This window comes from Phalacrocorax aristotelis, chromosome 3, assembly GCF_949628215.1.
Source record: "Phalacrocorax aristotelis chromosome 3, bGulAri2.1, whole genome shotgun sequence".
Taxonomy (NCBI): Eukaryota; Metazoa; Chordata; class Aves; order Suliformes; family Phalacrocoracidae; genus Phalacrocorax; species Phalacrocorax aristotelis.
This window is the reverse complement of record NC_134278.1, coordinates 38,789,636-38,807,903: the sequence shown is the minus strand read 5'-3', so window position 1 is coordinate 38,807,903 and position 18,268 is coordinate 38,789,636. Positions and strand designations below refer to the sequence as shown.

The window sequence follows — 18,268 nt, the reverse complement described above, 5'->3', positions numbered from 1 at the left end:
AATTTTAATTTTGAGCTTTATTTGTTCTCCGGTTCAAACAGTTGAATTAACAACTTCTGAAAGTCTGTAAGTAATGTATTAGAAATAGTCTGTTTTGAAATGGTGATGAATTTAGCAACAAGTTTAGAGAAATCAGCTTTTAATCCTGTTGAATTTTTGTATTGATTCTAATCTGATATCTTTCGTTTATTATGGAAGTGGAGAGAAAAGTGAGGGAGAGACAAACATCTCTATCTGTAGGTCTGCATCAGGATGCTCTCAGGGGAGCCAGGATACCACCAAAGGCTTTAAGTTTCTTACTGATTTAAATCAGTCTCCAACTGGGGCTTGTGACCCAAAGGATTTTTCAGTTCTACAACATAGAAAAACTGTGAAGGGAATTTAGGCACTTTTCTAAAATACAGAAATCAGATTTCCGATTCCCAGCCTGAACCAGGTTAGGCAGGCTTTCCAGCCTTGTCAATGTTGTACATTGAACACTCCCTCCTGGAAAGAGAGATGGTCTGTATTTTTCTTTACAATGTTTCCCTAATTAAAGCTGCTGTACAAGTTTCTGCGCCGTGTTGGTTTTGCAAATTGTTTTTGGATGAATAATGTTTAGTCAAGCTCCTGACTGATTCTGCAAGCTCTTTGGGCACGTGTAGGAGGACTGCACACTAGTCACAACAGAGAAATAAGCTTATTCATTTTCAGAGGCCTGTGAATAATAACAAAGGAAGTCTTTATATGAGAGTTCCTGGGAGAGCCAGTGGAAGTGTTGAGACTGGAGAAGTGCTGTAGCTGGAGTGAACTGTCAAAAGTGATTGCAAAACACACTGAATACATTTAGTAACTTGTAAGTTATAATCTGGAAATACATCAGACCAAACCAAGGCCTTCTAGTAGGCTGGAAGGAAAAGGTCAAAGGCTTGGTTATGTTTTGGCATAATGAATTTTAGAAAGCACATTTTCTGAACATCACCTCATCAACACAGTTGAAATGATGGGCTCTGGGAGAGATTTGTGAAACATGATGATAAAAGTCAAGAAAAAGGCTTTTTTAAAATGTCAGCACTGTCAGGATGTAAAGGAAAAAGAGAAAAGTACTAACTAAAGCTTTAAAAGATACTTTTGAAACCTGACTTCCCGGACAAAACTTTTACTTTCTCACTTGGAAACGATACGCTTCCTTTGAGAAAAGGGTATCCCTTTTCCTTGATACAAACGGATGTTTCCTTAATCTCTTTGTTGTGTTTCTTCAGTCTTTATGTAGAGGTGGATAAATGGATATGCACTTCAAATGCTTGGATTAATCCTCAAACACTGTATTGTTGTCCCCTTCTCATTAACTTAGAGTATACTAGTGTAAATTGCTCATGTAATAGTTCAAACGCTTTTTTTTTTAAACAGGCATTGCTGAAAGATCCGTTGTATATTGGGCTGAGGCACAAGAGAATCAGAGGTCAAGCCTATGATGATCTTCTTGATGAATTCATGGAAGCTGTGACTTCAAGGTATTTGATATATCTGTGCTATTCATTGGTGAATTCCATTGTGGGCTTCATCTTGGGAGAAATAAAGTTCAGTAGCTTATGAAAGGAAGACAGAGTTGTTAGGTTCCTGATAATTTTTATTCTGAGCATAGAATTTTATAAGTTTATAACTGCCTGAACTACTTGCCTTTAATATTGCAGCTTTATGAATTCACTGCATGAGTGGTAAAATTCATCTTGAGAGGAGTGAAAGAGTTTTTCAATCTTCTTTTTGGAGTTTTGGATTGTTAAGTATTTGCCTAATAATTTTCTGTGCCTAGCACTGTGCCTACGTGCTTTTCTCTGTCTCTGTCATTTCATACGTGAGATGCCAGCAGCCTAAAAGGAGCTATCATACTCGGCAACCCCTGCCTCTGCCCCCACCAAAACCACGATGGGACTAAGCTTTCAGTGTTTTGGTTTTAAATGTCATGGTGTGGACCAGCTCTTTCTCTTGCTTCTTTTTTCCTATACAGAAAGCAGTTAAATTTATTATTGGACCATGATGCATAAAATAGTTCTTCTCACATGCCAAATAACATATTTGCTCATATTTTCCTTGTTTGTTAAAATATTTGGAGTTCTAGCCCTGCATTCAATGTGTATACCTAAAATAGCCCAAGTGCCAGGATCCTTAGCAGAATGTGTTTTCAGCATCTGCATCCCAAAGCTGGGGCTGAGCTGTGGGACCTGGTAGTACTTTCCAGCTCCTCGGTCTTGGCTTGTGCCCCATCTGCATTTTGACTCCATGTTGGGACCCTACCTGGGCGTGTGCAGCCTCTGTTCTTCCTGGCCTGGTTCCTGTGCAAAAGTAACTTGGGTAAGCAGGTAGTATTAATTTCCATGCCTGAAGCATGTATTCCTTCATGTGTTACTATACTCTTCCCCATCACCCCCGGTTGGCTGACATTCCCTTGTTCATGTTCTTGATATGGAAGTTGCTGGTTTGGCTCTACCCTGTGATGTGTTTGCTCCTCTTCTGAGCATTCCCTTTCAGATAAAATTGATGTGTTTTCATCTTCCTAATAGAAGGTTTGGAGCATTAGAAATTGCTCTATGGACCACATTTTGAGAATCTCCTACTTCATGCATTCCCTAACTTACCCTTTCTTTAAAATGAACCACAGTTGTTCATACTGAAGGAAATCATCAGAGTCAAGCAGAAGATTATCTCAACGATGTTTAGGTCTGGTTGACATGCTCTTTTTACTTAAACATCTTTAAAACTCTATAATTTTGAGCAATTTGGAGAATTTGTGTTTGGTTGACCTTCTGAAAGATCACTTCGTTCTCAGCTAAATCTGTCATGGTCTACAATAATGTCATTTATTTTATGTTTAAAGTGGAGCACTTACAAATTATAATTCAAACTTTTTGTGGTTTACTTGTGAATTGTTTTGGCTGTAGTGTGACGTCTATATTGATTATGATACTCATTTACTAAGGTGAAGGGAAAAGTGATATAGTTAGGTCAAAATCAAGTCCATTTGCTCAATAATTTCATATGTTCTTAAATTCAAATTTGTGTTCAGCGTGCCGCTGGCAGACTCAGCACTTGCAGCTGATTCTGGTGTGGTGCGTCTGACTGTTAAAGACGCAGGTCATTATTTGTGTTATTGTATATTACTTTCCCTTGCCAGCCATTGTGGTGAACTAGGTAATCGTATACCTTGGTTAAATGCTAGCTATCTTTTCCTTGTGAAAGTTTCTCTTATGTTTTTCGCCTTTTTACTTTTCATACCCTTCTGCTGGCTGTTTCATAGAGAGAGTATTTGCTTTGTTAATCTTAGATACATGTTTCGTCTGTTTCATTTTAGAGTAGTCATATTTGTTGTTAGTTATTGCCACAGTACTCCGGAAGAGGCTTTCTTAGTTAGCATTGCCTAATCAGTTCTGAGAATGGGAGAAGTTCTTGGGAAATCTGTTGTCGTGTTTTCAGTACCATGGAGTATTCATCTCCAAGACATACACAACCATGAACATTGTAAAGCACAAGGCTGTCATGTATTTTTAATAAGCCAAATTTAAAGACAGGCTTTTAAGGTGATGAGAAATATTTTTAAGTTGGAAAACTATGTTAGATACCTATTTTAGATCCTTTTCACCCTCATAATTCTCCAGGGAAGCCAAGGGCTAAAAGAAGCGAGGGCCAGGTTTTAGCAGCACTGCCTGGGACAAGCAGGAGGAGGCATCTGTACAGGGCAGTGCACTTTGTACAGGCTTTTCATGGGCTTCCAGGGAATGTACCTAGACATGCACAACATCTTGGATGATAAATTTTGTAAATCTAGATTTTTATAAGCTGATGCAGCATCATTTATAGTGTTTCGTGTTGAAACGTCACCTTTATACAGTCAATGTCATGATGTGTGATAAAGAAAATGCTTTATAAAAAACATGTCATATGAAGGTATAGTTTCATCAACTACAACACTTTCCTCTCCTTAGCCTCCACTGCTATTCACCCCCAGAAAGTTCTTCTTATGAAACAAAATTATTTACAAAAGAGTCAGGATTTAAAAAAACAAAACCCCACAACTTAAACCATCCATTAATAAAGTTTTTGGTACAGTATCCAGTGTGCTGTCATGGCAGAATGGAACTAGTATAATGTGATTTCTCCCAGATGTGGGAAGGCAGAAGCATATGGGAAGTATCTGGATTTCTGTTGACATAAATCCAGTGAAAAGCTTTTATTTATTTACATATGTACACACTTATCTGTTTGTTTATTACCAGTGCCAGCAGCTGCCCTCTCTGAGGGCAGGTGCTATAATTTCTGTGGACATTACCAGGTGTTTCTTGCTTTTGTGTTGGTGTGGCAACTTAGGGGAACGGGGATATTCCTTCTAAATGGAAAGAATGTTTTATAACATGAGAAAAAGTGGACAGTTATCTTCATCACTGAAGAACATAAATCAAACTGGAATTCAGAAACATTTGTTAAGTTTCTGCCCTATGGAGAAATGGGTCATAAAACGTTTTATGCAGAGAAGTAAATTTTTCCAAATGACAAGCTGTTCTTAAATATCTATGTTTACAGAGGAAACTCTGAGAGGAGGGATTGCTAAACAAGACTCTGGTAGCTGGTATTGGTCAACCAAGGCTTCCTGTGTAAGCAGAGGAAATAACTCTTATCTTTTTATTCCAGTTCCTATTTTTTCCCTACTTGCCTGCAATGATGCAAAGAGAAATATATCAATGGCCAAGAGGTATTCATGTACAACAGTGAAGGGATTATGGAAACGCTTGAGGGGAAAATATGTAGAATGGAGATGGAACAAGAAATGAAGGGAGAGGAAAAAGGCACCTTTTAATAACAGGGACTTGAATTTCCTTCTCTGATGCAAAAAGTAGATTTAAAGGGTCTGGAAATTTTTTCCTTATTTTGAAGGACACTTCATTTTCACAAGTCTGGTAAAGATAACTCCACCCTGAACTCCTTCAAAAAATGCCAGAATAGGGAAGAACAGCATCCTACCAACCTGCTTTCTGCGGCAGACCATCCCCAATGGAAGGCACTGTACCCTGGGGAGGGACAATACTGAGTTTTACCTCTGCTCTGTGAACAGATAGGAAACTTTCAGAAAATGGAAAGGATGTGGTGTAATTCCTGTAAGTTATTTCCTTGACCACCTACTGCAACCCCAAAAAGTTGGGTGGAATTCTGTTATAAGCTAAACCCCATGGATTTGTGAAGCCTGAAAGCAACCCTATATCACTGAAATTATCTCTCTGGGCATGTGTGATGGTGAGTTTTCAGTTTCACTTCAAGATGCAAATAACAGTGGTGGACCCTTGAAGAGTAGTATCGTGTGTCGTTTATGTTCTCTTCAGTAATCATATTTTAATTAAATCCTTCCCTGCTCCTATGTGTTGTGCTTTTCTCAAGTTTGTGAGCTATAACCAAGCTGCCGACAGTTGTAATTCAGGATGTTCTCTCCTAAATTACCATGATGTAGTCATTATTCCTCATTTGCCTGATTACATTATTCACAGATGGTAGCAGGGTTTCATTTCACATCATGAGTTACTTCAGAACAGTGTTTTATGGTAAGTATGGTTTATCTAACTTTGAGAACAACTGTAAAAGTACTATATCCACAAAATAAACATACACAAATATTTTAAGAGATGTTTTCATTTACTAGATTGCATTAGAATATAATTCAATTCGTTAATAACTTACTTAATTCAAACACCCCTTACTTTTGGCAAGAGAATATACTATCAAGAAGTCAACATGGAAGGTGTTTACATCTGTGCATCATTAAGGAAGTGGTTGGACCACACAATGGTTCTGACAGTATGTTCAAGCACAGATTGTGAGTACCAGAACATCAGCGCCTCTGCCCTCTTTTGCACTGTAGTAATGCAAGACCAAGACTTATATAGTGCTTATATGTTCCCCTGCTGTTCAAGTTAAAGTGGCTGTTAGAAAGCGCACAGGAAGAAATACTGCTGCAACAACTCCCTCCTATGGCAGGCTTGGTGAAGATATTTCTGTTTAGAGATTTTGTCCCTCCGTGGGACTTAGGTACTTTGAGGAGATTTTTCAAGTCTATGACTACCTGCTTCTTCCGCCATTCAGTGAATAGTACCTTCCTAGATCACTGCAGACAGCAGAATGGGAGGAAGGCGGGTCCTTGGGCAGAAGCCCATACACTGCCCTGACTACAGTTACAATTGGTCTTTGAACCTACTCTCAGTTCCTTCCTGTGGTTACATCTGAGGTTCCTTTCCAGACAATGGGTCTGTGTTCTTCCTGAAACTGCTCAGGCTTCCTTGCCCACCTAGACTCCCAGGTGGACTTTGCTTTTATACTGACAGGAGAAAACTATTCAGGAGGATCCTTAGGTTGTCTTCCTATTAAAAAAAGCCCTCACACTCTAAATTGTTGTGGTTTTAAAACAGGGGTTATTACTTTGGATAGTGGAGAGTGTTGTGGAAGAGGAAAACTCAAACAATTTGATAATCAGGGTTTATTTTTTACCCTAGTTCAAGCAGCTGTGATGGTTTGCCTGAGGAAAATCTTTAAATTTAGTGATTAGCCATTATGACTTGTAACTATTATCAGTTGCAATATTTAAATTCTCAATAGACGATGCCACCTCTAGGAAGTTTGTTAAGGAACCCTGAACCCTTCCCCAGGCTGTGGTGCTTGGTGGGGTACCCTGCTTGGAATTGTCCTCACCTGCTATGTAGGGGAAAAAGAGAAGTAACTTAGCTGTAGTAGTATGTTTTTTGAGATGGGATGCGTGTGCACGTTTGCTGTTCCTTCAGTTGCCAAATCCAGGGGACTCTGAGATGGAGGAAAGAAGACTGGGTAGAAGGCATCTACTTCTGTATATTCCATTAGGTAAGGGGAAGCAGATTAATTAATTCATTCCTGGTATTAATATCCTTATAAACAATGCATCACAGAAAGAACAACATAAGTAAGCAATATTTCTTTTCGTTACTTAGTGACTTGTACCCCTCTTCTCTTTACTGCTGGTTCATTTGGTGGTTAAATTATATCTGATTGCTGGAAGTGTTACAAATATATGCTTCACAAAATTTTCAGACACAGTAAGCGGCATAAGAAAAAGTAAATCTGTCAGTGAAGCAGAATCATAGCAGGATGGCCAGACCCTAATCGCATCAAGTTTATTTGTAAGAAGAGTCCTATTATTGTTTGTAATACGAGACCTTAGAAAAATTCTTAGCAAAGATCAGCACAACAGAGGAGCCTTGAAGAACTAAAACCTCATTCATCCCTTAAAGAAAACAAAAAGTAATGAGATTCTCAAACACAGCAATGAGGGGGAAGGCTATTGTTTTGTTTTTGTGGGACAAGATAGAGAGAGTGGGAGAATACTTTCAGTATTTTTAACATGTCTTTTGTACCAAAACCAATTCTGAGCTCCAGAATCAGAAGTATCCATATTCTAATAATGCTCAGCTATGTCCCAGACTTCCTGCAGTCATTCAAAACCCAACAAGGGAAGAACACGCTGTTCTCAGGCTTTTCTTCTCCAAACTATTTTAAGAAGGGATTTTTCAAATGGAAAAGGCCTGGGTAATCTCAGTTACTTTCCTTCCTCTTTTATAGCTCCAGCAAATGGTGGGCAGGATTCTCAACAGAAGTTAGCTGGTGCAACTATCTTGTAAATGTAGTGAATGTTGATTTATTTGAATAATTTGTGCAAGTGTAATATTTTAACAAGGTTTATATTGTTGTTGCAGAAGTACAATCGTTTTCCAGGCCATCAGAAGCAGCAGTTTCTTAATTTACTTTTTTCCTTTGGAAACTCTAGTACAAATTTTTGGCTGCAGTTCACATCAGAATGTAATAAAATATCTGCCCCTCTTATCCCAGCTATGTCTCTCTCCCATTACAAGTGAAGAATTACGTCTACCTAGATTTCAACTCTCAGGAAAGCTTCCATTCACTGTCAGTCTGGCTAATGGGATTGGGTACCTCAGTGCTTCGTCTCTCCCTGGTCCTTCACCTCTACCAGACAGCACCACTACTGTTCTTTGCTGAGAGTATCCCACCTGAACTGCACCTGCTCCTACCTGATATTCCTGACCTGCGACAGCAGATCAGCCCGTGCCCATGGGTGTCTCTGCTGCGGCTCGCAGGCTGGGGCTGCAGGATGCCAACAGCAGCAGGACTTTGGTAGCCTGAGATTTGCTGGTAAAGTAAAGCCCTGCTGCAGGAGGGCAGGAGGCAGCAGATATGGCTGAGGCGAGAGTCAGTGGTGTCCTCTTGGACTGGCCTAGATGTCCTACCCTGCCCAAACCAGTCCTGCCCTGCATGAGAGGGCCACTGTCACCTCCCACCTAGGAAGGACTTGGGTCTCTCCTTTCCCAGCACCCTTTGAGGCATATTGTGCCAGTTACAAGAAGTTTTTAACATATGGTTTGTTGACCACCCTTGGTAGATGACATAGATCAAACAGTTGGTAGTCTGAATTTCCTGATCTCCCACTTGAGTACAACTTTTAGAGTTAAATCTGCTTGTTACTGTCACAGAATATATATAGTGGGGTCATTGCTGCAGACCCAGGGACTGGTGGGGCATTTTAGTTAAGAACGACTGATTGACTGCTCAGGAGGGCGCACGACTTGGCCAGATCCAAAATGTTTAAGAGCTTCCCCATAAGTTTGGTGGGACCTTAAAACCACCACCAACTAAATGTCAATTGTCTGGAGCAATGCAGTTGTGTAATGTATCATAAGAGTATTTCCCTTGGTTTATGTCTGCTATGGTTTATAAACATTGCTGGTTGCCTACAAATAATAAGCCATTAGTAAATATCACTGACATAACCTATTCATCATTTGGATGTTTTGCCACTGGCTGATTTAGCAATAAAACAGAACTTTTCAGTTATTAACGCATCACTCTTAAATTATTTGACTGCACTAAGCTAAAAATATAATAATTCATACACCTGACAGAGAATTTGGAACAAGTGCATGAGTGTGGTAGAGGGAAGTTATTAGAGGTGACTGGCAGATTAAATGCTTTAAGAATTGCATCTTCAGAGTCTCTGTTCATTTGGCCCTGATTCTGAACAGAAATGCTAGAAAACTGTAAATCAGCAGGCATAATTTTGAAAATACATTTTTTATATAATCTGGGCTGTTACCTACTTTCTATTTTTTTGTTTAGAATTTACACAGCGAATAGACATATACATTGGTCTTAGTTATTTTTAAATGATCCCTTATCACTTGCACCTGGAAAAGTAACAGGCTCTTCTAGAAAGACTGTCTTGCTTAGTTTTTCCCAAAAGAGAGTCAGTGATACCTTCTCAGTTCCTTTGCTGATTTGCTGAGTAAATCTGCATCTCTGCTGATGAAATAGATATAATCATGACCTGCTATTGACATTAATGATGGACAACATGAGTGACCCTAAAAGGTTCAGATGATACAAAAAGGGGGGAAAAAATATTGTAACACACTAAATGTTTTGATATCAATGTTATCTGCTATTTTTTAAACCTTTTGACATGGGTTAGGGAGCTGTAACTGGAGGCAAGGACCTTTTTTCACTAGCATCTTGTGTCCCAGCTATACTGATTTGGCTCAGGGGGCAATGTCCTTGGATGTCAAAGACATGCCCCTGAGGAACTTCATCCCATGGTAGTGTCTGCAGCCAGAGGCGACATTGAGGGGAATTTATTCTGTCCCAAAGACATGGGCAACCCTAGCCCAGCATAGGCCTTTTCCTCACCCGTTTCTGTCCCAAGGCTCACGAAAACAGATGATAGTACCGACATCTCATGTTTTTCATATGGTATGCTTTTAAATTTCAGATGCTACTGTGGTGTTTGTGTATCACTTGTCTGTGGTGACATATCCTAATGTATAGTGCATATAAGCTCATATAAAATACTTATTTCAGTCTAAGTGGTATTTGTGACCTTACCCATCATGGCTCACTGTTTGATATGTCAGATACTTGCAAATTTCCTTATAACTGTATTTTTATACTGTTTTTCACCTTAGTTGTACCCTTTTTTAACAAAATCTGACATGAGAGAATAGATACATTGCCATGGGCGTGGATCCTAGAACTGAAGTAAATTATTTTAGATCTTTTCATACCTGAGTATCAAAAGGTTTTTGGTAAGCAGTGTCATCACTATATTAAAAATTGATAGTGACATTAAACAATAAACTGCACTCCCAGATTAGACAAACTACAGTATTCCTTGAATTTAATTATCCATGCTGCTTGAGACTGTTGTAGGACAGAGCACTTGCTAGGATCAAGGGCTCACAAGCAAGTTTTTGTACCATCTTCCCAGAAAATTGTAATGGAAACTCAGTGTCTTTCCTGTCCATCCTAGAATCTGCATTCCTAGAAAGGTTGGACTAGATGATCCCTGAGGTCCCTTCCAACCTGTGATTCTGTGATATGTCCTTACATAGCAATGTAGCCTACTGAAGTGTGGACATATGGCACTTTTGAAAATCAGGATACTTCTCTTTTGGTGGATTTCACTATGGATTTAGATGCTGACTTGTAAAACTGAAGTATTTAACCTTATTCTGAGATTATGGCCGTATTAGTCTTTCAGCTGTGCAAATCTTGTGATATGAGCTGTCTGCCAGTGATTTGGGACTAGGATCAGAAAGCATGTCAGAGCTGAATTCTGGAGTTGTATACATTATCAGTATCAGTAAGTATGATCCATTAAAAAAAAAAGTAGAGTACCTTAAATGAAGTATCTTCTATGCTAAGAACGTCCTATTTACAGACTTTGTCTTTTCAGTATAATAAACATATCCAGTGTCTGTCACTGCATTCTCCATCAGTCTAGCCTCTTTATTGTCCTTAAAGCTGTTGCAGAGTAAAATCTTTCCCCTTTCACACATGCGAACTGGAGCATTTTATGACAAAATTGGATTTAGATGTCTTCTTGGGCACAACACCTTGGACAGGACACAGTGGCCTACACGTAGGGGTCCAGTGTCCTACCCTATCCAGCCTCCAGCTGCTGGTCCAGGTACCTTAGTTGTCTCACACATTCTCAATGATATCTGCCAGCTCTGTGCAGATGCTGTAGCTACCCTGGAGTGTCTCGGATGGCACTGGGTTCCTGTGTTTGAGCATCTCTATCAAGCCCCAATGTCTATCTGTATCTCTCGGTGCTTGAAGGCTTTCAAACGGGGGCTCTGAGTGACCTTCCTAGAGCTGCACAGGAAGACTGTAGTAAATAGAGGAGAACCATAAGTATTCTTTGGGGTAGCCTTCCACCTACACAGCTATCCTTGACCAACTTCTCATATGGATATAGTTTTGGTAAAATTAGAGATTGCATGCAGGTTTTGCACTTGACTTGTTTTGAATGCTCACAACTGCCTCTCTCCTAATCCTGCACTCTCTCTATACCAGTTTCATGCCAATAAGGCATACTGAGAGTTTGCTTAATTGAAAGGAGCTAAAGACTGCTGTTTTTAGTTGCAAGATCATACAACAGATTTATTTTACTGATTCATTGTCTTTTTATTTAATCTAGACGTAAGGAGACAGTGTTTGGTATCAGAAGGATTTTTGATGGTTTTTGGAAATTCCAGATACACATCTATTTCTGCGTTAGCAATCACTAGTGTTTATACACCACTGTAAAAAATATTAGCCTGGAAATGGCTGAAAAATGCAATACGACACTTCAGACCCCCTACCATGTGTAAGTGCGGTTAACTGACACTTCATTGACGCCCACGGTGGTGCCAGTTCTAACAACGTCTGAATATATCATGTAATCTGTTTAGCTAATGTGTTTGTTTAATTATAAAAGCTCTTTGCGATTTTATAAGTTAATTTATTTGAATCACTGGATTTCTGGAATTCCAAAGGATGCTAATTGTGTCCCTGGAAGCAGATAATAGTTACCTGGTAGGTCATCTTTATGTAACTGGGGATGTGTATGAGAGAAAAAAGGAACAAATTTTGAAAAAGTGGGCTTTCAGTGATTCAAAGGTCTTTTTCTCCTAATCCCTTACTCTTTTAGATCTTGCTAAGAACTATGGGGAAGAATTCCTACTGCTCTCCCTGCATTGGCTCTTGCAGAAGGAAATTCTTTACTGTTTTATCTCCAGCACAGTGTTACTTTGATATTTCTCCTTCTGAAAAATGGGGTTTAGCTTAGTACAAAACCAGAAAGTTATCTGTTTCAAACATTATACTTTGGAAACAGCGAGAGAAGTATCACTTAACTGGCTAACTTTATTTCAGAATTTGGTGGATTTTACCATCAAAGTTAATTGTCCGTCTACTTGCTGGTCTGTAGCAAGCCTAAATGGCTACTGGAAAGAGATTGCTGGCAGGGTTTGCTGAAAATGAACTATGCAGATTTTAATAAAAACGGAGTTAAATACTGCTAGCAAAAATTAAGCCTTCTTTCTAGAATCATAGAATCATAGAAGGTATTATTTCTGCAAATATTTAGTTAAATGATACTGTGAAATACATTTTATTATAATTGCTTTGTGTTTAATTCCTACTGCTAAAAGTAATTTCCTTCTTTCTATTTTTTTCCCTTTAAGTTCTTTAACTTAATGGAATAGATATTTGGAATCATTGCTCTTGCTTGGGATAGAGCTCTGATCTAGAAAACATGCATGGGAGTTATTTTTCCTTTTACAAAACATATGAATAGGAGCAAGCTTATTTGTGTCTGTTAGATAAACTGAAATGTTGTAGTGATAGTTATTAATATCAGAAGAGTCTTCAAATCTGCATATTGATAAAAAATGGAGGAAAAAATACTGCTCTTTTAATTAGCCATTAGCTGCCACATATAATTAAACTTATACTGTATTAATTTTAGGTTCTGTACAAGCTTTGAAAATGTTTAACCAGCTTATTTTTTGCCTAGATGTCATCTGGCCTTGTGGTTCCATACTTAAGGTAGAAAACGCATGTGGTGCAAGTCACTGAAATACTACAATTCTCACAGTAATCTCTTATCGCACAGGCTTTAACGAACTATGACAATTTTCAAATTTAGCAATAATATTTAAGTCCACTTGCTTATATATCCTTTGATCCCGCACCATTAAAATTAATGGAGTTTTAAATTTTTTAATTTTTTAATTTTTTTTTTGCTTCTTTCAGTAGATGCGGAATAGAAAGCCTGCCTTGTTAGAGATTTTGCATTTGTCAGCCCCAGAGTAATCTGAAAACCTATGGAGTCTATTTCTGTGGCCAGGCATAATGGTCCAGACATTTAGAGAGAGATCTTTTTACAGTATCGAGGTATTATTAGAAAGGCTTTGATTGATTGTTTCTTCTGAAAAATTTATTATGATCTGAGCATGTGTTTGACTTCTGGAATACTACATTTCTTCAGCTGTGGGACTGCAGTGATTCTACTGAATTTATACTGGAAAAAACGCTAGTTAAATCGTTGATCCTTCACATTTATACCAGCTGATTTAAGAATGTCATAACAGTTATAAAGAAGTGCTTTATTAATTCTGTTAATGATTCTAAATTCATATTAAAAGAGTGATTTTTCAGCTTAAGCCAGACAATACAGTGCTAAGGTTTGTTTTCTTTTCTTTGCCAGAAAAACGCAGAAGCTGTAAATTATATATGGAAAATATTTTTAAAAGAACAGTATTTTTAGGATAAGAGAACTGGGTGCAGCTGGTTTAGTATATTTTCCAAATCAGAATGGGAACCAGCTGCTCATCTGTTGCTCTTAGCTAAAATGCCAGTGTATGCTGGTTGTTGCGCGGTGGCTGTTTTTGAAACAGTGTACACGAGCAGTACTGGGTATGATCTTGATGTCAGATCCAGTTGCAAAGTATCCTCACCTGGTCGCAGCACCATCTTCAAATACTGCAGGCCCCTACCTTAAAGACGTTTGAGTGACTTGTTTGCCAAAAATCCAAAACAAAAGGGAATCACAGCGTATAGCATCCGCTGTGCATTTTCAACAAGCTTTCTACCTCAATTAATCAAGTTACTTGCAGCTGTGCTGTTTGACTGCATTAGCAGACACCACCATCCGAGCAGGCAGCCCCTGTGCAGTCAGTCTGTGGACATAAGAACTGGCACCACTTTGCTTTTTGTCCCAGGTGCCTTCTCCTTTGAGCTCTCTCTCGGCAGGTATGCTTTGATGCTGGTCTTTGGCACAGGAAGGAAAACTGAGGCCGAGGTGAGAAAAAGGAAGGCTCCGTGGCTTTGTTGTTAATTCACTGGGAGTGTGTAATACATGTTTTTTTTAAATAAGACTTGCTTTTTCAGCAGAGGTGCTGACAAACAAATTAAGAAATCTAGATTGGATTGTTAATAAAAGTCAAACACAGGGCTGCAGTGAACAGTGTGTTCTTAAGGCCTTTGATTTAGACTTGGGGCCAAGTTTGTTTAGTGTGAATACGATTTTCATTTTTAATAGTGTCACAGGGTTCTTGTACGGCTAAATATTATATTTTTTTCCTTAATATTAAACACAAACATTAAATTGGGAAATTTTAAAAGATAAATATGATCAATATCAAAATATGCTGTAGTGTTTCTTACTTGTTTTGTTTTAAAAAATATATTAAATGCTATGGAGGCACACTAGATTTTTTGCATGAAGAATAGCAACATTACAGCATAATAAAAGAGGTTTGTTTAGAATCATTTGAGTTTGCCCAGGTCTCCAGAAAATGCTATTTTAACTTTTATGAGCCTTCCAAGAGACTTACACACACACAGAGGAAAAAAATTGCCATACTTTGTCCTGAAATTATATTCAGTAATATTCCTGTTACAGTGAGTTGTTGGTTGTTTTTTTTTTAAATCCTGCCATACTTTCCTTGGAGTCAATCCCCATACGCCCTCATTGAACTCAAGGTGCCTCCTGCAAATATTCAGCATTGGTGGAAAACCTCTTCCTCCATAGGACGTATTGTAGCCATCCTTCAGCTTCGCTGGGCTTTTGTTGTATTACAAAATAGCAGAATAGCGGAGTTTGTAATTGCAGCTATTGCTGTAAAAGCATGTTATAGAGAAAACTTGAGAGTAGAAGACAAGGAAATGGCTGCGTTTCCTAGGACTCAAGTATCTGCACAACATATGTTTGGTTTAGAATTAGGTGCTAAAACAGGTTTTTCTACTCTGGGAGCAGGAGGTCAGATGGTTGAGAACAAGGAGTTAATATGCACTTAAGCAGTTGAAAAGGTTGCTGGGGCTATAGTGTTTTCTCAGTTTAGGCTTGTTGGCAGCAGGTTTAGCTTAAGGAGCAGAGGCAATGTCAAATAACCACTTCACAGAACACGGACAAAACAGATACTTGACAAAGAGCATAGTCTGTACTCCAAAGGCAACCACTAAACTAGTTTCAGGTTCAGTAAGTACTGCCACACTGTACTATATAACAGGTTTTGAATGTTATCTGATTTTCGTCATCTCGCCTTCTTTCTTTGTTAGAAATCCTGCTGTGATTGAAAAAAACAAAAAAGGGAAAACCCGCCTAAGTTACTTTTTTTGCCTGATAAACTTACTGATACCGCTCACAGGGCTGGGGGTTTTAAGTAATGTGCTGTGCCTTGGTATTTGTGTCATGGAAACTACAGTTTGCATCTAGGTGTTTTAATGGGGTTTCAGTTATATAACTGCACTGATATAAATGAAGAAAGGTGATAAATACATAATCAAAATTTGAAGAGACTTTTAAACAAATGCCTGGTTCTATAACATAGAAAATAAAAATGAAAAATGAAGAATAATTAAACTGCACAGGCTTTAGGTGTTTTCTACTGCCTGTCTTCTCTGGGGTTACAGAACTGACTTCGGAGCTGTTGAATCTTTCTAATGGAAATGGCCAAGGCTACCTTGTGCTTATTCCCTAAGGAAGAAATATTTTTTTAGAGAGGGTATCAAATTCCACTCAGGTGTCCAATTTTAGAAGTCAAATATGGATGTGTAGGTGTTTTTAACATGGGCCCAAAGAAGCTGAGTTGCCAGTGTATGTACAAACATTAGTAAATATCTCCTTTGGAGAACAATGACTGGAATGGAAAGCAATTCCTATTTTACTGTAATTATGTTAATTAAAAAAGAAAATGCTCATAATTTTAGGCAATTTTTTGTAGTACAGTGTTACGAAAATAAAAGGGACTGACTTTTGGGAGAAGCAGGAGGCAGAAGACAAGTGCTAGCATGCTACCCACTTGTCAGTTATAAGGCAAGACAGTGCTACGTATAATTTTGAAGTCTTGAGCAGTGCTGTTGATAGAAAAATAGACTTGGCTTAGATTGCTTTTTATCAATGTGAGATGTCGCTCAGTTTATAGCAGTTGTAAACTTAACTACGACCTGTGCTAGGGACACTCTTCCTTTAAGCACCTGATGCTTGGCTTCAGATTGTGCCTGTGGTTGAAGATTTTAAATATCACATTGACAGGAACCTGTGTTTCTTCATTTATAATAAGCTTAATGTTTGGGTTTTTTTTTTCTCATTTAGCTGTTAGGTAACTAAGTCCAGTGTAGTGCAGCTCGGAGGTGTCACTCTGAGACTCTTAACACAGGCATGACTGTGGAGGATGTGGTAGGGCTAGAGGAGATGTTCCTCTGCGGGGCAAAATTTGATGTTTCTTTTTTGTATGCTTTGCTCTTCCATGTGCTGTGTGAGAGGACCACTGGTGGGTTATACTTTTTGTGCTATTAAATGATAGCTGAGAATGCTGACTGTAGGGACCACTGTGAGTGAACAAACTACGCCACAACTAAGTGACTTCAACTTCTATCACAGCAATGCTGGGGATTAAGAATAGAGAAGACAGGGGAAAACAAAAAAGTAAATGCCAGATTTCGTGGATTTAAACATTCCTGATCTAGCAAATGATGACAGAATGACCAACTGCATTTCTTTTCCCCTAATATGGTATAGACCTTAGTTAGGTTTTGAAAGTCATGGCATAATTATTTGTGGTCTGCTTGAATTTTTCCTTCCCCGGGGGGATAGAAGCTATTAAAGACCATAACCTTGTCTAGTGTGATGTGGCTTGGACGTTCTTTGCGTAACATGACAGCATCCTACCTCACCAGTACATGAGAAAATGAACGCTCATGCTGTCTGCAGCAGACTATCTGCTGCAGCTGGTTAGTGCAAAATATTGTGTGGCTTTGTAGTCTGAGCAGTGCCTGAGCTTTAAGTCGGTGTGGGCATCAGACCTAAGGGTTCTGAAATACTTGCCTGCATGTAATAACAGTCTGCAACTTTTCATTGACTCACTTATTCCACATTTTTTGTCTGTTTATATTTCTGTTTTTGCTTACCTCTTAAAGCTGCCTTCTGCCAGTGGTATCTCATCCTGTTGCCTTTTTTTCCTGATGGACTTTCATAAGTTCCAGCTCTGGTTCTTCCTTTACTGCCTGCTCCTCTCTGGACATGTTTGTTCAATCCTAACCCTACCTGTGCTCTTACCCATTTTTGTTCTTACCTATAATTATCTCTAATCCTTCTATGTCACAGCTGTTCCCTCCATATCCTTCTGGATTGCTGATTCGTGATTGTGAATCTGAGGTTTTCTAAAAGCATTGGTTTTGCTATTTAATTACTTCATTCCATGATCTCCTAACTTCTGCTGCCTCTGTCATGCTCTTGCTGGCTGCGGTATGTCCCACAACCTTGGTTCCTTGGCTGGCTCTGTCATAGCACAGCACAGGTCCCATCCTTCCTAGTCTATTAATAAGGGATAAACAGGTGATAAGCAACAGCTACTGCTTTTCAGTTTCTTTACTACTTCCTTGCTGTCACTGTCCCCACTAAAAATAAGAACGGAATGTCATAATGTAACTAAATTGAGTTCATTCTTTCTCTTATTTGCTTGTATATTCAGTCTCAGGAAGGGCACAGGATGGTTTCTTTTCTTTGGACCTGTAGCCCTTGAAGGCAGAGATTCTGTCTTCTGCCACTATCCAGCACGGTGGGACATCGGTTCCTTTTGTCAACCTGAAGAGTATAAATATTTAAATAGTTTTTATAACTGTTTTTATAGATCACTGAAGCATCTTGAATTTTGCTTAAGCTTTGTCCCAAAAGGGATGTAAATGAAGTATTTAGTAACCTTGCTAAGTACTAATGACTCAGCAAGATATTATCTTTATAGTCTTATTTTAGAGTGATTAATACATTGTATGTAAGAAAGAGGAGACAGAGTTTCTTTCCACAAACATCTGTTTATGATTTAAGCTCTGCAAAATATCCAAAAAAAGATTGTGTGGTGAATACTGACTTTAGGACTTTCGCCAC

General features: G+C 38.7%; 1 protein-coding gene across 1 annotated transcript in view; it reads left to right on the top strand.

The window, feature by feature from the left end:
- The window catches only part of ME1 (malic enzyme 1), a 184,057-nt gene that overhangs the window by 103,070 nt on the left and 62,719 nt on the right, over positions 1 to 18,268 (top strand). The window contains exon 6 of the mRNA XM_075087175.1: positions 1,390 to 1,493. Within this exon, the coding sequence (XP_074943276.1) occupies positions 1,390 to 1,493 (104 nt within the window). The remainder of the gene's footprint in view (positions 1 to 1,389; positions 1,494 to 18,268) is intronic.